At 42.9% G+C, this 22,160-nt stretch overlaps 1 protein-coding gene across 2 annotated transcripts in view; it reads left to right on the forward strand.

Moving 5' to 3' along the window:
- The first annotated feature begins 15,749 nt into the window (after nt 1–15,749).
- The window catches only part of Spdl1 (spindle apparatus coiled-coil protein 1), a 28,342-nt gene continuing 21,931 nt past the window's right edge, over nt 15,750–22,160 (forward strand). Inside the window, exons 1-2 of one of the 2 annotated variants that reach the window (XM_076578061.1) lie at nt 15,750–15,964; nt 16,907–17,081. In XM_076578061.1, coding sequence (XP_076434176.1) covers nt 16,926–17,081 — 156 coding nt within the window. In that variant the 5' untranslated portion in view covers nt 15,750–15,964; nt 16,907–16,925. Of the gene's footprint in view, nt 16,056–16,906; nt 17,082–22,160 lie in introns of both variants that reach the window. The other variant, XM_076578062.1, reaches the window with a different exon arrangement.

A 22,160-nucleotide genomic window follows, 5' to 3' on the forward strand; every position in this document is an offset into this window, starting at 1 on the left:
AGCCTCATAATCCAGAGGCTGAGAGAAGCCTCTAGGACATGTTTGGTCGTCAGGTGGTGGACCACAGCTGGTCCATCTGGGGCCCCAGTGCAGGAAGTCTGCTGCCTCAGCTCCCTTCCCACCCCAGCTGCTGTCCTGCTCACTGCAGGCCAGGGGCCAGGACCTGCTCTGAAGGCCATCCAGTTTGTGAGCAGATCAGTGTGGTGATATATTGTGTACCCTGATAAAGCTTACCTGGAATCAGAGAACAGAGCCAGCCACTAAGACATAGAGGTCAGGCAGTGGTGGCACACACCTTTAATCTTTGTCTTGGGAGGCAGAGATCCGTCTGGAGCTCTGTGAGTTCAAGGCCACTCTGGGCTACATGAGAGAAACAGAACCAGGCAGTGGTGACACACGCCTTTAATCCCAGGAAGTAATATGGCAGGACACAGAAAGGTATATAAGGCAGGAGGGTACAGGAACTCCCTCTCTTGAGGCTGAGGATTTCATAGAGGTAAGATAGTGGCTGGCTGTTCTGCTTCTCTGATCTTTCAGCTTTCATCCCAATGTCTGGCTCTGAGTTTTTTATTATAAGACCTTTTAAGATTCTTGTTACATCTGGCTCCCAATGTTTGTGGCACAAATTCACAAAAAACTGCTTGCCTGTGGCCTTGCAGGTCTCAGCTCAGTCCTGAGCTGCATGTGGTCAGAGTCTCCACCCCATGTGGGCCAGAGTCCCTAACTAGCTGGTTCCAGACGGCTGGATCTTTCATTTCTTCTCTCCTGGTGGGTTGTGGGCTCTCCCTGGATCCCCCTCTGGGGCTGCTGCCACACTAGGTAGCTGTCTTGAAACCCGCTTGGGCATTTACTGTTCTATGTAGTTGGCAGAGTTGGTGAGACAACTAAGATTTATTAAAGGGAGAAATTAATTAAAAATTTTTTCCCTACATTAAAAAATGGGAAACATTTTGACAATGGAGGGTGTTTGGTCTCTGTTTGATAACACATTAGGTTATCAAAAAGTTGGTTAATGTGAGTGCAATGATAAAAATTTTTTATAAAAACTTGTTAAAACAGATTATAGAGAAATTCAGACCCAGACAGAGGAATTTAAATGTGAAACAATCTCAACATTGCATTATACAGTTATAGAGAAATAGCTTAGGGTTTTCAAACAGTCAACCTTAGTTTTTCCAGTAACTATACAGGAATTGCCAAGTGCTCAAGGCTGTGTATGAGCTGATGGACTCCTGTGCAAATGTTAGATTTGAGGAGATTCAAAGAAGCTATAGTGTCATATGGTATGCATTTTCCATTTGTGAAGCAAATGTTCAACTTGTGGTCAACCTGTAATAGAATCATTCCTCAAGACTGGAGAGATTTGGTCACAGCAGTCTTAGAGTTCTGGTCCCCACTTACAATGGAGGACCTCATGGAAAGACGAGGCTAAGACCATTGAACAATGATGTAGGGCTAGAAGTATGGAAATTTCCCAAGATCAACTTCTTGGAGAGGGTGATTATGCTGATATACAAAGACAATCTTTATAGGATGACCACACCCTAATTTTATGTGAATGGCAGCCTTGAATGCTTGGGACAGAATTGAAGAAGTAGGAAAGAAAATATTAGAAGGCATTATAAAGAACAGTCACTGACCATCCAGACTGTACAAGAACAGGGCACAACAGCTGCTGATCTTTCAAAGACACCAACAGCCCTACCTTTAAAATGGTTAACAGACAAGCCTGTATGGGTTCAGCAATGTCCTGTAACAAAAGAGAAACTACAGGCCTTAGAACAGCTGGTACAAGAACAGTTAAATGCTCAACATATTGAAGACTCAACCATCCCTTGGAATTCTCCTGTATTTGTTATTAAAAAGAAATCTGGTAAGTAGAGGATGGTAACAATCTAAAAGCAATTAATAAGGTAATTCAACCAGTAGACTCTCTACAATCTGGAATTCCCTTGCCTACTCTGTTACCTAAAGGATGGCCTCTTATAGTTATTGATTTAAAAGACTCTTTCTTCTCAATACCCTTACAAGAAAAAAACAGAGAGATTTGCCTTCATGATACCTACTTATAATAACTCCCAGCCAGTCAAGAGATATTAATGGAAGGTTCTCCCACAGGGAATATTAAATAACCCAACCCTGTGCCAATATTTTGTATGACAGACACTGGAAGTAATACATAAAAAAATTCCTAAATCTATAATTTATCATTACATGGACATTTTACTAGCTGATTCAAATGTGGATATTTTAGAAGGAATGTTTGAAGAAGTAAAGAAAAATTTGCCTTATTGGGGATTACAAATTGCTACTGAAAAGATATAAAAAGGAGATTCTATTATTTAAGATATAATCTCTCACCACAATCTCTCACCAAAAGGTGCAAATTAGGAGAGATCAATTACAGACTCTTAATGACTTTCAAAGATTATTCAGAGACATTTCCAATCTATGGATTGCTATTGGGGTAAAAAAAATGATGAGCTGAGTAATTTGTTCAAAACCTTAGAGGGTGACAAGGACTTAAATAGTCCAAGAGAATTATCAGCTGAAGCTGAGAAATAATTGGCTTTGGTGGAAAAGAAAATATAGGATGCACATGTGGAGTGTGTGGATCCAAAGCTTGATTGCATTTTGGTTATTTTACACTCTAACCATTTTCTTACAGGAACTTTAATGCAGAGGGAAGATAATATATTGGAATGGATATTTCTATCAAATAAACAGAGTGAAAAATAAAACCTATGTAGAAAAGATCTGAGTTGATTTTAAAAGGAAATTTGAGAGTTCATCAATTATCAGAAATAGACTCAGCAGAAATTGTAGTCCTTTAACTAAGGATGAAATTGACAAATTATAGGTAGAAAGTGAATCTTGGCAAAAAGCTTGCAGTAATGTGTTTGGAGAGATTAACAACAAATATCCCAAAAGCTATAGAATTAAACTTGTAAAGAGAGCTAACTGGATCCTGCCTTGCACTGTATGGGAAACACAAATATCTGGAGCCCCTACATTTTATACAGATGCAAACAAACAAGGAAAGTTAGGTTACAAATCAGAAAATTTAAGTAAAGTGGTTCAAAGTCCTTATAATTCTATCAAAAAATCAGAATTGTATGCCATTCTGATGGTATTAATGGATCTTTCAGAACCTCTCAACATAGTTACTCACCCTCAGTAAGCCAAAAGAGTGGTTTTACATATTGAAACTGCTGAATTTATCCCTGATGAATCAGAATTAACTTTGTTATTTATTCAGTTACAAGAAATAATCAGGAATAGGAATCATCCCTTATATATAACTCACATCTGGTCCCATATGGGTCTGCCAGGCTCTCTAGCACAAGGAAATGAGACTGACCAACTATTGATAGGAAATGTGCTGGAGGCCTCAGAGTTTCATAAAAAACATCATGTCAATAGAAAGGGTTTAAGAAAGGATTCTTCCATAAGATGGAAACAAGGCAAGGAAATCAACGAAATGTCCTATTTGTTCTTTATATAATCAAATTCCACTACCAGCAGGATGTAACCCAAAGGGTGCTCAGAGGAATAAAATCTGGCAGATGTATGCATTTCATTTTGTAGAATTTTGAAAATTGAAATAGGTTTACCACACCATTGATACCTATTCAGGATTTCAATGGGCAACTGCTCTGAGTTATAAGAAGGCTGATTCTGTAATCAGAAGCACACATTTGGTAGGGAAAAGCGAGGAGGCTAACAGAAAAGGAGGCATTTTTAACTCTCCAAGTGTTTCCACGAATGAACCAAATATAGTCTAGGTTTGTCTTTATTCGTGATTCTGAATGGCGATGCTGTGTGCCCCTTCTCAATACTTTCCTGCCCATGTGTCTAAGTGGAGATGTCCCAGCTTAAAGCCATTGTTCACCACCTCTGCTCTGAAGAAAGAGAGATTTCCCAAAAGTGTAAGAAAATCAGAGAGAGATGATTTTACTTCTTTCTCACCAAGCCTGACCTGAGGACTCCTTTATCCACTGTTGTGTGATATTTTGTTTGTGTTCTGACAAAGTTTGCCTAGAGATCAGAGGGTGGAGCTAGCCTCTAGTTAACCATAGAGGCCAGGCAGTGGTGGCACACACCTTTAATCCCAGCACTTGAGAGGAGGAAGCAGGAAGATCAGGAGTTCAAGGCCACCCTGGGCTACATGAGATTGAACCAGTCTAAAAGAGAACCAGGCAGTGGTGGTGCACACCTTTAATCACAGCACTAGAGAGGTGGAGACAGGAATATAAGGTGGGTGGAGACAGGATCTCCCCCACCTCCATTCAGTCTGAGATTTTGTAGAGGTAAGAAGTCTCTAGTGGCTGCTGCTCTGCCTCTCTGATCTTTCAGGCAAGCTTTATTTGTCATAACATAAACAAAATACCATACAACAATCCACCTCTATCAGCACAATGTCAGTGCCCACAACAACTGCAATTGTGGACTACAGATGCAGATTAGAGAGGGAAGGGAGGGAGGGAGGAAGAGGAAGAGAGACAGAAGACACACACACACACACACACACATACACACAGAGATACACATTTTTCCTTAAAATATGAATTAGGTTTTCATCACTCAGAATCATCTTCCTATTTTCAAAAAGCTACTTGTATAATTGCTCAGAATTTCATGACAAAATCTTGTTACATAAAAAGTAAAATAATGACAATGTTATAATTCTTAATGTAAATTATGGTTATTGAACTTCACCTCAGTGGAGCCCAGAAAATAACCCTGAAGCAGTGTCTCTTACCTACTAGAGACGATGAAGGGTAGTGGAAATCACATCGCCTTGCTTAGAGTCAAAAGATGAATTCAGATCTAAGTTCTGACACTAACTCACAGTGTGATCAAGAGTAAAAGTTGCACCTCTGCTAAGCTCTTTCATCTACTAAACAAAGGACCTAGATGTTATCCTGAGGCCCTTCCAGTGTTAGCATTTGATGTCAAGTGGAGCGGATCCAACAGGTGGCAAACACTGACAAACACATCAGAGTTCTCAGATTATTCATTCTGTTCTTCGTGTGTTGGTGAACTTGTCCTATGTCTACTTCATATTTTATTACCAATGAAAACAAGGCCAAAAAGAAAAGCCACTTAGCAACTATTCTGCTGGGGACAAATTTATTCATTCTCTAAGCAGACGAAATTGACATGTGATAGAAATGACTTGAGCTCTTTCTTCAAGTGAAGTTACCAGGTAACCCATAACAATAGAGAGAATTGCATTTGTACAAAAAAAGAACCATAGACGCAGCTTGGGGGACAATGGAATAATACAATAATCTAATCTTGTCCCATAGCAGTGATGGCAAATTCCAGTGCATACAGGAACCCATGCACATAACAGAATTTTCCCCTTACATCCTACTCACTTCCCTGAAGGAGCAAGCCCAAATGTAACGGAGGAGGCAGCAGTGAGTGAACTGGAAAAAGTACATGGATGCAATAAAGAGAGCTAGTGAGTCTGACACGATGAATGTGGTTATTGGGATTAATAGGATTAATAACTATGCTGTGCTTTTGAAAATAAGCTGGAAATCTAGACTCTGTGTATGTTCCCAATTTCCTAATTTTGTTCAAAGATTCTTCCCTTTGCATTGTGAATGGGTAAATAGAGCAATGTTGGGTTATCATTTTGCACACCTCTCAGCATACATAAAACACTCAACTCCCTCCGTTTTCTGCAAGACAAATTACATAGACAACTAGTGTGAGACTGAAGCACAAAGGAAGACACCAAGCCACCCTGGGAAGGGAGGACTAACTGTCCACTGTGCTAAAACAACCTCAGTGTTTACATCTGAGCAGACAGATTCTAGAAACTTCTGCAAGTCACTTTGAGTTTGTTCATATGAATATTAAACACTATTAATGATAGATAATTGGATTGTCTTCTCTGGATGTACACAAACTTGTACCTCTTTGCTTTTCAGAGCTGTCATCCTAGACGTTTTATTATTAACTATACAACTTTTCTGAACCCGAATTCAGGTTGAGCAATTACCCCAAGGCCTATGACCACCCCTCTTCCGCAGCCAGAGAGGCATTAGGAACACAGCTAAAGAGACACCCGACTCACCTCAGGCATGAACCTAAGGCACTGCCCCTTCCTCTTGTTCCTAAAAACATCTGTGCACGAGGCCCAGCCGGCTTACAGACATGTCCCCCGATGCAGGCCAGCGCCAGCCTTTCCTACTACCCCGTGTCTTGCACATTTCTCTCTCAACATCTAGTGCTTTGTGAGAAACAATGCCGTTAGCAGGTTCTAAGTTCACAGGCTCCACCTGTTGCACTTCTCCGCTGACAAACGTGGACAGGCCATGGGGGAGTTGACACAGTACCTGTCTCCTCATTCCCTTCTTGGAGGAAAGGACAAGGGGCTGAGAGCTGTCCCTCCAACTTTCAGGCAAAATCCTTATAATGCCCGATTTCAGGAAACCATCCTGAAATTCCCCTCTCCCTTTTTAACCTTTCTGCTGTGGGCAAAGAAATATACCCACCCTAGGTTTCATTTATGGAGCAAAGGCTGCTCAAGATAGTGGGAAGGAAGGGAAATACAGAAATGATCCAGTAGTGAACAGTCCTTTAAATTTGAAGCTGAAGGCATCCATACTGCTGGGAAAGAACCTAAAATTAGTGAGTTCTTCAAAATTGGGTTCTTGAGACGTTTATATTGGTTCAGACTCACCAGGCTGTGAAGCAGTTGTACCTGGAACTATGCTGGTTCCAGCCAATGCAGCAGGCATCTGGTAGGCAGGCAGATTAAGGACTACAGTGTGCACAAAATGTATAATAAAAGTCAAGTCTGAAACCATAGAGCAGGTTCAAACTGATAAGGTGGCAATCCCCTTGTGGTTAGAGCTGTGACCAGAGCCGGGAGCTGAGGGTACAGCCAAAACCTAGACTTGGGACCCAGGTCTTCACTGATTCTTACATTCTATCTATGGGCCCAGCAAAACCTCCCCTTTCCTGCACTTGTCCTTAGGAAAATGAAAGTGGAAGTATTTGTGGGGTATTTCAAACTCTTTTTTAAATTTCCATAGTGCTGATCTTTTTGGAGGAATAGGGTCTTGGGGGAAGTGATGCTAGTGACTGGACCTAGGCCCTTACCGATGCTAAACACAAACTCAGCCCTGCTTTTTTATGTACCACCATTAGTTGTGAGGGAAAGAACTACAACACAGGCTCCAGCCCTGAAATTAATGATGTGATGCTCTCCCCAACACCAGTTCAGCTGCTGACTTTCCCAAGGATAACCCATGCTCTCCCAACACCAGTTCAGCTGCTGACTTTCCCAAGGATAACCCACACTCTCCCAACATCAGTTCAGCTGCTGACTTTCCCAAGGATAATGCATGCTCACAGCAATTAGTGTCAGCACATACATAAAAACAGAGGTCAATTATTAAATTTGATTTTCAGATAAATGGTAAATTTGTATTATCCATTCCAAATATTGTATGGATGCACTTATAATCAAGACAAAACTTGTTTAGCTGAGATGAAGCCTGCATTTTATTGGATAAGTCCCCAGTGGAGATTAAACAAAATGGTTGGACATTAAAGATGAGAGAACTGAAGAAATAATATGAACATTCTGTAAGTTCTATGAAATTAGTAGTGAATGGGAATTTTAACAATGTATAATAACTGCCAGAAAAAATGCTAAGGGACTCCCATTGTACTACTACTTTAACGCCTTTTGGGCGAGGTGATTCTCTACCACCAGCTGACAGCAGAGTCACTTGGGGGAGCAGCTAAACATTTTTGAGACTTAGATGTGTCCCTTACGTAACAGATCAGAATGGGACTTTTTGTAAGAATCTTTTTGTAAGAATCAATGCTCATGAACAGGGAGGCTGAGAACCACTGAGCTACAGAGGCAACAGAGCTCAATGGTATAGTAGAGAGTATGTGATTGCTACAACGTGAGGTTCTCAAACTCTGGCACACACTGAACTCATGGGATTTGCAAAGCTTATTGATGCTGGTGCATTCTGATTTAATTAGTATTGGGTAAGGTCTGTAGGCATCAGGAGCTGCCAATGCTCTAATGAAGGAGTTTCTAAGGCACAGCAAGGTTTGGAAACCACTCTTCTTAGGATGAGAGCTGCATTAATGACTTTTGTGCAAGCAGAAGTGAAATCTAACCTTCTAACCAAATTATTAAATTAACAAATCCCTACATTGGCTGGAGGATTCAAACCTTATGAATGAGGTGTCATTTTCAAGAACTTAGACCTGGCTCTGTTTGTAGGATGCATATTAACCCCTTTGCCAGAAATTCTGTGGGGGAAGTGATGGTCACACAATATCTTTCCACAGTGAAATGCCTTGAATCCCACATAGTGATGGCCACGAAACAATGTTTTGGTCAATGATTGCCACATGCACAACAGAGGTCCCATATGTTTTTATGACTCCTTTATAAGGAGTTGAACAACTCTAGTCCCCGAGTGGTACTACAGCCTCATAAAGCCACAGATCAATGCATTGCAAATATGTTTGCAGTGATGCCGGGAAAACAAACCCATTCTGTTTGTCACATACATGTATCACACATTTAATTATACACAGTGCAATAATACTTGATAATAATAATGATGATGATTTTGTTTATGGACTTACTATACTTCCTAATAGTGTTTTGGAGTGGACTCCTATTTATTAAATAGAAACAATGGCAATAACAGGTGTTGGAGAGATGGTTCATGACACAGAGACAAACACTAAAATAAGACATTAAAAAAACTTGTTTAGTACTGGGGTGTCGCTCAGCAGACTTGCTGGCCTCGCAAGTTCAAAGCTCTTGTTTCAACCAGCAGCACGGAACAATCAACTGTTTGGAAGTTACTGAAAAAAACAGCATACTTTAGACAAGCAGCTTCGTGTATCCCGTTTCCCCCACCCTTCTCTTCCCGGGATAGGGTTTCATTATGTGGCTCAGGTGGGCCTAGATCTTGTCGACCTCCTGCCTTGGCTTCCTGAGTGCTGATACCATAAGTGTGTTCTGAAGCTATTGACTTTACATCTTAACATCAAGAAAGCACATCGCATGATTGACCTGGGCTGTCTGGGTTGTGTACCTGTACTCTGTGGTGTTCATTCAGTGACAAAATTACCACAGTTCTCAGGAGGTGTTTACATTGCTAAACAATTCGTGATTCCAGAATAGGGAAAACTTGAAAACTATACAGACTTAACCAGAAGCTACACTTCATTCCTGTGTGCAGATTGCACCAGCAGGGAGATCTCACACAGCTGCATGTGAAAAGAGGACCACGTCAACCTCCAGGCTAGTTTCACAAGAAGACAAAATACAATATGGGCTTTGCTAATTTAAGTGTAGTGATAAGGGACAGCGACCTTTCTTGCAAACTGCTAAATGCACACTGATCCTGGAACTGTTTGTCCTCTAACATTTAAATGGTTACTCACCCTCAGGAGATTTCTCAGCCCTGAGCTAACACAGAGTGAAAAGAATGTAACTTTAGTGCCAAAAGCTCATAGATCTGAATTTCCAAAGAAACTCGAATTGTGAGAGGATATGGGCCTTTCCCCAGCTGCTTGGGAAATCCGAGAGCTGGAAGAAGATAGGAGTCAGAGAAGACATCTTTTCTCCCTCTTCCTTATTTCTTGGCATGTTGGAGATGAAAGCCAGGGAAAAAAGATCTGTAAGAGCAAAATAGATAAGGTCTTCTTTAGGTTCAAAAGACTTGGGAATTTAGTGCTGAAGGCAGATGCAAATTACCACAAACGGAAGGCTAAGCACAGGGTGCTATGAACCGTACGTAGGAGATAAGTCCTAGACTAGGAAGCCAGGAAAGGGTCCAAAAGGGAGTGATATTTGAATGGAAAGATGGTCTTAATCAGAACAACTATTAGTCATTGATGCCATGCTGAAGAGCTTGCTCATTGAAGTTCACAGCTATCTGTTAAGTTAGATGCTTTGGCCATCCCCAGGGAAGTGGAGGCTCAGGAAGGCCAGCTGCTTGTGGCTGTGGCTAGTCTGTAACACAGCACGCTCTTCAATGTCAGTGCTAGATTCAGAGCATGCAGTATTATTTTTATCTCTCTCTATATTACATACTTAGACATTAGTCATCTGGCCTCTCCAGAGAAAAAGGATGAGACAAATGAGTTAAGTAGGAGAGAAAGACTATTCCTGTTAAGGCAGAACCATGGTCAGATGCCTAACATTGCAGGTGTGTGTAATCTAAGGGACACTAGCAAGTAGTCTCCTCTTCCAACAGTAGGATTTAGTTTCTATGACAGAAAGATGCTCCCTTCACATAAAATATTTGCTAAGACTGCCACCTAGTGGCAATAGGCAGGAGGTGGTTATGAACTGATATCCAGCTGCTTACCTGGTAGATCAGACTCTAAAGTGTAGTTTACCCTATAAATAAGATACATTAAGAATTAGGCAGTCTGAATCCCCTTCTCAAAAGTTCACTGTGACCAATTCAAGACCTCAGACCTTAAGACACTCACTCCCCTTCGACTTGGCTCAAATGGATTTAAGTCAAGAGGAGAATCAGTATAATTAGGGAACATGTTTTATGAGAGAGCATTCGGGCATCCCACTAGTCCAAGAGCTCCAGTGAATTGTAGCACTGCCTGAAAACAACAGGGATATGGAATGGGTGCTGGAAAGTGGGTTTTCAGTAGAAACACAATCTTGTAAATAGTGAAAAAAGACTTTTTTAAAAAAAATAATTCTTTTTTATTATAGATTTTTAAGATTTATTTATTTATTATGTATACAGCATATATGACTGCAGGCCAGAAGAGGGCACCAGATCTCATTACAGATGGTTGTGAGCCACCCTGTGGTTGCTGGGAATTGAACTCAGGACCTCTGAAAGAGCAGTCAGTGCTCTTAACCTCTGAGCCATCTCTCCAGCCCCCCCCCTTTTTTTTTATTAAACTGATAAGAACAGATACTACACTTGATTTTAGGGCTAGCTCAGCCATTAAAGGCTAGGCTCACAACCAAAAATATAAGACTTTTGTTTTTTATACCCATAAACAAACTAACAAGTTATGTCCTGTTCTTATCAAGCAAAAGACATAATGTCTGTAAACATGGCAATCTTAATTCTAAAGTGCCTAGATTATCTGGGGCGGGGGAGTCAACTTAAATGGAGCCAGGAGGTCATCTGAAGCAGAGGCAAGAAAAGGATTACCCACAAGATGTCTGTCTTATGGTGACTATTGCTGTGATCAAACTCCATGACCAAAGCAACTGAGTGAGGAGAGTTTATCTGATTTATGCTTCCGCATCACTGTTCATCACTGAAGGAAGTCAGGACAGGAACTCAAACAGGGCAGGAACCTGGAGGCAGGAGCTGATGCTGAAGCCGCAGAGGAGTGCTGCTTACTGACTTCTGGCTTGCTCAGCCTGCTTTCTTACAGAACCCAGGACCACCAGCCCAGGGATAACACCACCCACAATGGCTGGGCCCTCCCCCATCAATCACTAATTAAGAAAATGCCCCACAGGCTTGTGTACAGCCAGATCATATGGAGGCATTTTCTCAACTGAGGCTCCCTCCTCTCTGATGACTCCAGCTTGGGTCAAGTTGACAGAACTAGTCAGTATGATGTCTGAGACCTTTATTTCCTTTACCATTCACTGGGCCCTTCACTTAGGATAAACCTTCTTTTCCTTCAGGCAAGTCTTTTTCCCCCTCACAGAGGCCATTCTGTCTAGAAGTCAGCAGAACTCCTAACTGTAAGTTTGGAACTTAGCAGTTTGGGTCCACTCGAGCTCAGACAGACGTATGATTTTATTTTACTGTTTGATAATTTCATACATAACTGTAGTGTGCTGTGATCAAACCCCTCCCCATCACCTCAGCACCTTTCTCTTCAGGTTCAGGTGTTCTTCTTCTACATCCACTGAGGCTACTTAGTGCTGCCAGGCTAGCAGAGATGGGTGCAGGCCATTTACTGGAGCGTGGGCAGCCCCTCAGTGGCTGCATTTCTAAAGAAAATGGACTCTCCCAGCAGCTGTCGCTGGCCAGCTGCTCCTGCCCTCCTCCGGGACTTCATGACTCACTTGCTTTTGCCTTGGTCTTGTGCGTGCAGCCACGGCAGCTGAGTTTGTGGGTGGGATGAAGGCCTCTTGTCTGGGACACCAGTGTCGCAGCAGTCATCCCTACCCCTGGCTCTGACAGTCTTTCCACCCTCTCTTGTGCAATGCTCTCTGAGCCCAGAGAGGAAGGGTGCCCTACAGATTTCAGTCAGGGATGAGCGCTCTGAGACACTTCCTCTCAGACAGAGCATTGTTGTGTATTGGTTGAAACATTTTATCTTCCCAACAACAGAGACCTCAAACTGAAGTGCTGTGAGCAGCACAATGATGATAGCTACAGCTCCAGGGCATGCTCAGAGCACTCAAATGGTGAGAAAAGGACTCCTATCACTCCCCACTTCCATCCCTGCTTTTCATTCCTTTCTCAAGCCAGACGGCGCTGGAAGCTGCAGGGCACAATGTGATGGAGGGCCAGTATCTTCTCAGGCAGCCACACTTCAGGCCACAAGAGAGAGGATTAACACAATCCATTTTCCCAGAAGTCCCCATGAAAATCCCATTGGCTTGTCCTTCATAGGCCATCTTTCAACCAATTTCTGTAATCAAGATGATGAGTGTCCTACAGGTTAAAGTTCACTGGAGCTGAAGGGAAGAATCATCTGTAACAAGTCCATGTGGCTGAACATGGATGGAAAGATGAATTGCTTATAAAATACACAATGCTTTGGGCAGGAAAAACAGGAAGTTCATCAATGCATTGTACTGAGATAGCACAACGTTGCTGAATGAAGGCTTCATTTATTCAAACAAAAATCAAATGTAGCACCCCACTCCCACCTTTGGCACATAGGGCATGTATGTGGACCCCAGTCTGATCTGGGAGATCTACACTTAGCACTATGTAACAGTCCAAGTTAATCTATGAAGCTGACTATTAAAATTCATCTTACTTGTGACATCTAGTGTCCAGTGATGGTATTGGCTGCACTTGATCCAGGGCATTCCTAAACAGTGACTTAGCTATGTCCAAAAGATAAAAGCCAGGACAAATTGACTTTAAAGACCATAACTGACTTTTATTTATGATGCTAAGATAAGGCAACTCTCTGAATCAGAAGTTCAAACAACTCCTTTAAACAACAAGATCAGGCAGTGTTTGTGACAGGAAACAAGTGAAGTGTAGAGACAGCTTCACTGGTCCCAGCTCAGCATTTACTGATTTGAATCATCTGCCCACTGATGATGGCCTTGGAGCTTAGTTATTCGTGTGCCCATTACCACAAGTGACTCCATGTTACTTTCATGTAGTGGGCCAGTGTAGAGGCCTAGCTCAAGTCAGTGTTCTCCTATAAACTCTAGTTAACAATTGCAGGGTGAGTGGCTTTTAAGACTGTGAACATGGTCTTTTCCCTTTGAATTCATTCTTCCTTAGGTTCACCATTTTTCAAGGCTCTGCTTAGGGCCACTAGATTGGTAATTTTTAAAAAATGAATATCCAAACCAAAAAAAAAAAACACAACACTTTTCCTCTCATGTAGGGGCATGTATTATTCATGTCCATATGAATTTAAACAGCCCTGATCTTAAATATATATTAAATATATGTAAATAATACACTATATTGTGGGCAACCCCTAGATGGTACATTTTATCACAGCCTCCCAATGTCTACCTCACTTAATCCGTTACATGAGAGATGATATATGATTTACCATCTTTTAAAACAGAGGAGAAAAAAAGGAGTTATTTGGCTCCTGGGTCAAGGAATTTGAAAATAATAGGGGAAATAGAATTTGCTTTATTTAATCAAGAACTCAGTGATGACTAAATATGCTTGAAGGATCATTGTTGCTTATCTTAAAATTCAGTTCACTCCTTTAAAGCCTAGTCTAGCTCCATCAGAAATACAGGTCTACACGTGAATATGAAGACAGGGAATCAAGGGGTATGGCGCATCAAGACATTAAAACTTAATGGAGGCATTCAACTCCGCCAAATGCAGAAAAGGGGAAGAGAGGATATCGACTACCAGACAACGCAGGAAAGAAATCACTGGGGTGCTGTGGTACAGTTCAGATTTGGTCTGAATGTAAAAAAGAAAAAAATCACTGGTGATGTTGTCAAGAGATAATTCACTGTACTGGTTTAAGACCAGACCTCAGTTGATGGGAATACCAAAATAATAGAAGAAACTAATCCTAGTGTAGTTGTCTGTTTTTTTTTTTCCTCTTTTGGCTCTTTGGGGAGCCACACCCCAGCTCCCAAATAAATATAAATTGAGACTTATTCTTTCTTATGAATGCCTGGCCTTAGCTTAGCTAATTTCTAGCCAGCTTTTCTTAAATTATCCCGTCTATCTTTTGCCTCTAGGCTTTTTACTTTTCTCTATTCTGAGTATCTTTTCTTTCCTTCTTATTCCATGTCTGGGTGTGTAGCTGGGGGGCTGGCCCCTTCTTTTCTCGCTCCTTGATCTTCTCCCAGATTTCTCCTACTATTTATTCTCTCTGCCTGCCAGCCCCACCTAGCCTTTCTTCTGCTTTGCCATGGGCCGTTCAGCTCTTTATTAGACCAATCAGGTGCTTTAGACAGGCAAAGAAACACAAATGCAACATAAGAGTGCAACACATCATTGCTTTATCAAACCAATGTTCCACAGCATAAACAACTGTAACACATCTTTAACTAATATTCTACAACATCCCAGAGCTCAGGAGGCAAAGACAAGAGGATCTTCGTGAATTCAAGGCCAGCATGGTCTGCAGGGAAAGTTCCAGGACAGCCAGAGGTACATGGAAACCCTGTCTCAAAAATCATCATCATCATCATCATCATCATCATAGTAATAATAGAAACTGAATAGTGAAAGGCTTTTTTTCATTTTGTTATATAAAGAAAAACGAAATGGGGTTGTGGTTGACTGGAGTCAGGGAAGTTTTCATTAAATTTTGCAAGGGGAGTCATTTCAGCACCTTCGTCTACTGGTGGGGAGGATTCAGCACAGCAAAACATGACGATAAAAGAGACAGAGCCAAGTCCTTAGATAAACAAGAAATGATGCCATGTACCAGGTACTAGAACTTTCCAGATTTCCAAGTGCTTACATTTTTAAAGAGTAAGCACATTTACAAGACATTTCCATTTGAACACGGATGCGCCCCAGCTGTCCTGCCGAGCAGCTGGCGTTCGTTTGAACAGCAGTTCCACTACTTTGACAGGTCACGTTTCTTTGGGGGAGGCCTTGATTTCCTCTGCAAACTGAAGGATGCCGTGGACTTGGCAAGATGGTTTGCGGGTCTACCCGGGAGGATCCGTGTGGAATGTGGCACTGTCCTGGCACGGCTGAGACGAAATGCCTTCGCTGCAGGAGGTGACAGCAGGCAGGCCAGTGTGGGGCTGACAGTGTCGCTGGGCCACAAGGGGGAGGGGGTCAGTCCCACACTGGCCTGCCTGCTGTCGCCTCTCTGTGGCCCGGCGACACTGCCTCTACAATGGCGCTGCTAAAGACGACAACAAATAAATAAAACCCAGAAACACAATTCACTTAAAAGTAGACACTCAGCGGAAAACAACAACAACAAAACCAAAACAAAACCAAAACCCCCAAAACAGCTCACGGAAGAACTGACCAGGAGGAAAGCCTACGCCTTGGGCGCGCCGCACGCGCCTGCGCAGTCGCTGCGAGTCGCGGCTCTTGTTTGTCTCGGAGGCGCGGATTGGACAAGACATCTCGTGAGACATGCGAGTTCTCGCGGGAACAATTTTCAAAAAGAACCCCGGCTCTTTAGCAGTGGTTCTGCTGAATGAACAGGACGGTTTTTCTGTGCTGAGGTGGATGTAGTGTCACGAATCCGGGCGCCCAGTGCTCTCTGGACGGGCCTCTGGTTGCAGCAGCTGGGAGGTGTGAGGAGGGAGGTAAGGGCGAGCCGGGGGAGGGGAGAACCGGGCGGCCGCAGGCGAAACGCCTGCTCTCCCGGAACCTGAATTCTCAGGAGTCGCTTTCCAGGTCGGTGTAGTCTTCGGTCGGACCGCCTCGCTGCCCGCTCGGCTGCTCCTAAATACGGGTACCGGGTGGTCTTGATACCCAGTTCAGTAAACTCCGGGTAGGAGTTCTCCAGTACCACGATCCCTAGCCAGTGGAACACACACACAATGGATTCTCAATGTAGCATCTCATTGTATTTATTTAACAATGATTAGAGTTTGCAATGGTAACATTTTGGATGTATCAGGTTAAATGTTTTCCACCGTGCTTACTTTTGAAGATGTGGCCCTCAGAAAGTTTAAAACCCCAATTGGCTCACATGGTATTTCTGTTGATGCCTAGTCAGCGTTCGTACGTTGTCAGCTTTAATTCGTCTAGTTAGAAGCTTTTGACTGTTCTTATAGATAAAACAAGGTGTTTACAAAACAATGCAGTGGGTCAGTGGTGGAAGTGGGCTTAGGACTTCGGTAGCTCACCCACAGCTTCTTGTTAATGCCTTATGCAGGTTGTGTTTTTGAAAGGTTGGGCCAAAAAGTGGTTAGAACATCAGGCTTTGGAGCTCCACTTTGATTTCTATGTCATTTATTCACATCCTGTATCACCTACCCTTCTCTCTCAAATCTATCCCAGTCAGGCTTTCAGCCCACTTCTACAGAACAGCCCTTGGGCCAGTGGTCTGCCTTCATTGAAATCCAGTGGACAGTACCGTGCTATTGTTGATTAGAGGCGTTGTCTTACAGATCAGGACTAAAACCTAATATCCCTTTGGTTTTATATGACAGTAGTGTTAAACTATGTACTTCTTCTCTTGCTCTGATATCACTGCATTTAGTTCCAGGCTCAGCTCAAGTGGTTGCATTTTCTCTTTATAGTAGACTGAGAACAGCAAGCATGGAGGCAGATATCATGGATCTCCGAAACAAACTCAAAGAGTGTGAAAAGGAGCGACTGAAAGCTGCACAGTATGGCCTGCAGCTGCTGGAGAGGCAAACGGAACTGCAGAATCAATTGGATAAGTGTCACGAGGAAATGATGACCGTGACAGAGGTAGGATCCTGAACACCTGTTTAGAAGAATGTGCTTGCCGGGTGGGGGTGGCACATGCCTTTAATCCCAGCACTAGGGAGGCAGAGGCAGGTGGATTTCTGTGAGTTCAAGGCCAGCCTGGTCTACAGAGTGAGTTCCAGGAAAGGCCCAAAGCTACACAGAGAAACCCTGTCTCGACCCTCCCCCCCAAAAAAAAGGAGGAGGAGGAGGAGGAGGAGGAGGAGGAGGAGGAGGAGGAGGAGGAGGAGGAGGAGGATGTGCTTAGGGACTATAAACTTGTTTTGTCTAACAATTATTCATTCTTTTTTGAAGACCTAAATCTTACCTACCCCAGTTCCATTGAAAAAGAGAATGAACTAAATGAATTTCCAGTGTTCTTTCCATCAGTGTGCTCTGAGTTTGAAAAGTCAAATAACATTTGCTCCGTTCGATGCCTTTACTGCCAGGCTTTGTTTAGTCTGCGCTGGACTGAAGTGACCTCACTTCTTTCCTAGTTCTAAACATCTAAATGCTCCGTGGCATCTCACCAAGCCTTTAGTTCTCCCTGAAGGCTAAACTAGTGTATTCAAGTACCTGCCGTTAACGGACATCTCAAGCTTGACACAGAAAGAACAGCTCGTCCCCTGTCTGCTAACTGAATGGTTTCTTGATTTAGTAAATGGATTGGCATTCATCCAGTTGCTTGAGCCTCAAGTCAAGAAGTCCCACATTTTATCCATTAACAAATCTAAGGACTCAACTTACTTATTAGTTATCATTTCTATTGCTGTGATGAAACATGACCAAAAACTGCTTGGGGAGGAAAGGGTTGATTCCATCTTACAGCTTGTAACCCATCATCTAGAGATGTCAGGGCAGGAGCCTGGAGGCAGGAACTGCAGTAGAGGCCATGGAGGAGTTCTACTCACTGGCTTGGCCAGCCTGTTTTCTGATACTATCCAGGACCACATGCCCAGGGGTGGCACCACCCACAGTGAGCTGAGCCTTCCCACATCAGTCATTAACCAAGAAAATGCCTCACAGACTTACCTGCAGGCCAGTCCTATGGAGGCATTTTCTCGGTTAAGATCTCCTCTTCCCATGTATGTCTAGGTTTGTGCTAAATTGTTTAAAAAAAAAAAAAAATCCAACTAGTACAACCAAAGCATCTGCCTGGGGCACTGCTGCTCTAGCCCAGAGCACGGCCATCTTTTCACTGAACTGCTGCTGCAGCCTTCTAACTGGTTGCCAGCTTCTTCCATCACTACCATTCAGTCTTCACCCATCCAAGTGGTCATGAGAAAAAATACACAAGAAGTCTCGTTTCTTTCCTTCTGAAAACCTTACGGGGCTTTCTGTTCTATTTTCGGCTGAATCTGAGCTCTTTGCTTGGGTGTGCACCCCTGTGCTTTGGCCTCTGCCTAACTTATCGCCACCTCTCAAACCACTTTCCTTCCGTCTTTCTTACACTGGCTTTATACTAGACGCTTCTTCCCCTGGAGTGACTTGTCCCTGCGCTTCTTGATTCCGTCCTCAACCTCAGACTTTCAGTGAAATGTATTTTAGCAGAGCAAACACTGACTGTGATGTAAAGTTGTCAGATTTGCTCTTAATTCTCCGGAGTGCTGATTGTCTCCAGAGTTGCAAACTACATGAGAGGAAGTTTGGCTGCTCTGACTCACTGATACACCCCTGTTGCCTGGCACACAAATATTATTAAAACAACTAAATCAGTTTAATACTAAATGCTTGGTGTTTTACCTTTGAATCTCAGAGGTTGGAATATAACAGGTACAAACCACTAACGCAGTTGTCATTTTTCCACATACTTGATAAGCCCTCAATGCCAGATCATAAAGCAAAGATTACAAACCTCAGAGTGGAAATAAAGTTGCACAATTGTTTTGAAAATATCTCACCAAGTTTAGGTTTCCTTTGAAATAGAGGAGCTTTGAGGGGAGTGATGTAAATAATTCTAGCTGTTTTTTCTTAATTTCATTGAATTTTATTTATCTTTGTTTTGTTGTATTTAACGTTTTCACTTATTCTTTGAATTTTTTTACAATATATTTTGATCGTGTTCTTTCCCCACCTCCCCTAGCTCTTCCCAGATTCTCTCCACCTCCCCACCCAACTTCATGTTTTCTCTCCCTTTAAGAAACACGCAAACAACAACCATGGAGTGCAGTTTGTGTTGAATGATGACTCCTGGGTGTGGGTTGTATCCTAGGTTGTGGTTGACATATCCATTGTCACTCCACTGGGGAAACTGCTTTCCCCTCTCCCAGCAGCTGGCAATGCAGATAGCTTCTCGGTTAGGGGTGGGATTTGTGCCCTCTTCCCTGCCTCTGTGGTGGAATGTAGTCGGAAGGTTTCTCTGGTCTCGCCTGGCTCCAAGGTCCCATAGCCACTTACAAAATAATCATTCAGAGGTTTAATATTAATTACCAATTGCATGGCCTATGGCGGGCTTCTTGCTAGCTAGCTCTTATAACTTGACCCATTTCTTTTATCTGTAAGTTGCCGCATGGCAGTGGCTTAATGGTATTTTTACATCTTGCTTCTCCTGGCAGAGCTGGTGTCTCTTCCACGTCTGCTTTTCTTTTTCCTGTCTATCTGCCTGGATTTCCTGCCTGCCTCTAAGCTGCCTTGCCATAGGCCAATGTAGCTTTACTGAGGGGTCAGGCAGGACTGGAGAAGCCTTCCAGCTACAGTGGAATTTTGTCTGCCTGGAGTTTATGAAGGGCGTGCACGTGATGTCATAGTTCCCGTGAGTTCATTATGTGTGTTTGCCCTGTTGTATGTGAAAAATGTTCTTTCCTTGAAGTCATCTACTACCTCTGGCTCTTAAAGTCTTTCTGCCCTCTCTTCCAAGTGGATCTCGGAACCCTGAGGAGAGGGTGTGATATAAGACATCCCAATTAGGGCTGAGCATTCCAGAGTCTTTGACTCGCTGCCTGTTTTTTAAGTCTCTGAATTAATCACCATTCACTGTGAGATCCTCCCTGATGAGAGTTGAGTGACATACTGAACTTTGGGTATAGCAGTATGTTATTAGTTGTTCTATTGCTGTGTTCATTTAGCAGAATAATAATGGTAGGTTTTCCCCTGGGGCCCATGACCTATCTAGCCTCAGGTTCTTGGCCTCACTGACAGTGTCAGGTATGGGTTTCATCTTATAGAAGGAGATGGGAGGGCTCAGATCCAAGTAAAAAGGTGGGTGATTATCCCCCTAACATTCAAGCCACTATTGAACTTGTAGGCCTGACTTGTAGGCAAGTCATTAAATTGTGGTTTACTGGGCTTGTGAGTGGGCAAGATCGATCATTACTTTTCTCCTCTGATGTTGTACATAGCACTTTTCATCACTATGAACACTAGCCAGTAGCATGAAGCTTCTAGCTGGATGCCAGCTAGATTTCTCCATGTTGGGTCTTATGGCAAATTGTGGAGGGCAACCAACTGTAACACGAATTCCTAAACTGGCCTTTTAATTAAAAACCTGGAGCGCCAGATATTGGGGATAAATGCTGAAAGAGCAGAGAGACAAAGGAACAAGCCACTGCCATGTCTTACCCCTGGGACTCCTCAGCTTGAAAAGCTCTCCAGCTGAAAAGGGCTTTAGTTCCTGTCTCCTCAAGCCTTATATACCTTTCTCTGCCCAGCGTCACTTCTTTCCTAGTACTGGAACTAATGGTGTGTATGCTTTCCAAATACTGGGATTAAAGGTGTGATATCTCAAGTGCTGCGATTAAAGGTGTGTGACTCCCAAATATTGGGATTAAAGGTGTGTGCCACCATTGCCTGGCTCTGTTTCTTTCCTAGACTGAGTCAATCTCATGTAATACAGGGTGGCTTTGAACTCACAGAGATCTAGACGGATCTGTGGCTCCCGAGTGCTAGGATTAAAGGTGTGTGCCACCACTGCCTGGCCTCTATGTTTAATCTAGTGGCTTGTTCTGTTCTCTGATCTTTAGGCACATTTTATTAAGGTACACAATATGCCACCACAACCAATAGCACTGGTAATATTTCCTGTAATGTTGAGGGAGGGCATGTGTGGGACCCCACTGGCCAACAACTCAAAAATGTGTAACCCATTCCTGGTGTTAGGTTTTACTTGGTAGTATATGATGTCTGATTTGGATATTGCACCTGCCCCCAAATAGATGGAAACACCATTTAAACTCCTTTTGTAGATGTATACATGTCAGGATGCTTTTACAGTCATTTCTTTCAAAACTCTTTCAGGGTTGTCCCTCCCCATAATCCCTTCTCTAGCCTGCCTTGTCTTTTTTTTTAATTGAGAATGTTTTTTATTCAGTTTACATACCAACCACAGGTCCCCCTTTCTTCCCTTCTCCTGTTCTCCCCCCCCCCCCAACTTCCCTCCAGTTCCCTCTGAAAAGGTAAGGCCTTCCATAGGGAGTCAGCAAAGCCTGGTACATTCAGTTGAGGCAGGATCAGAACCCTCCCCCCTGCATCAAGGCTGTTCGAGGTATCCCACCATAAGTAATAGGCTCCAAAAAGCCAGCTCATGCACCAGGGATGGATCCTGATCCTACTGCCAGGGGCCCCTTAAGCAGACCAAGCTACACAACTGTCTCGCTTATGCAGAGGCCTAGTCCAGTCCCATGCAGGCTCCACAGCTGTTGGTCTAAGTTCATGAGTTCCCACTAGCTTGGTTTGGTTGTCTCTGTAGGTTTCCTCATCATGATCTTGCTGCCCCTTGCTCATAGAATCCCCCTTCCCTCTCTTTGACTGGACTCCTGGAGCTCAGCCTGGTGCTTGGCTGTGAATCTCTGCATCTGCTTCCATCAGTTACTGGATGAAGGCTCTATGATGACAGTTATGATATTTGTCTTATGTTTTTAAAAAAACATTTAGAAGGAATTACAGTTCCTTTTTTTAACCTTAGTATGTTTGCATTCTGTGGTTGGTTTGTAAATGGTTTTTACAACACTCTGAAAGTAAAGGTTAAATTCAGTATTTTTCCTTTTTACCCATTCTACCCCCCCAAGACATTATATAAGGAAGAACATTTAATTTTCAAACAGTAATGCTTACTAGGAACATGTGGGTGCTAGTAAAGCATCCTTG

The sequence above is a fragment of the Peromyscus maniculatus genome, chromosome 8 (assembly GCF_049852395.1).
Source record: "Peromyscus maniculatus bairdii isolate BWxNUB_F1_BW_parent chromosome 8, HU_Pman_BW_mat_3.1, whole genome shotgun sequence".
NCBI classification, from domain to species: Eukaryota; Metazoa; Chordata; class Mammalia; order Rodentia; family Cricetidae; genus Peromyscus; species Peromyscus maniculatus.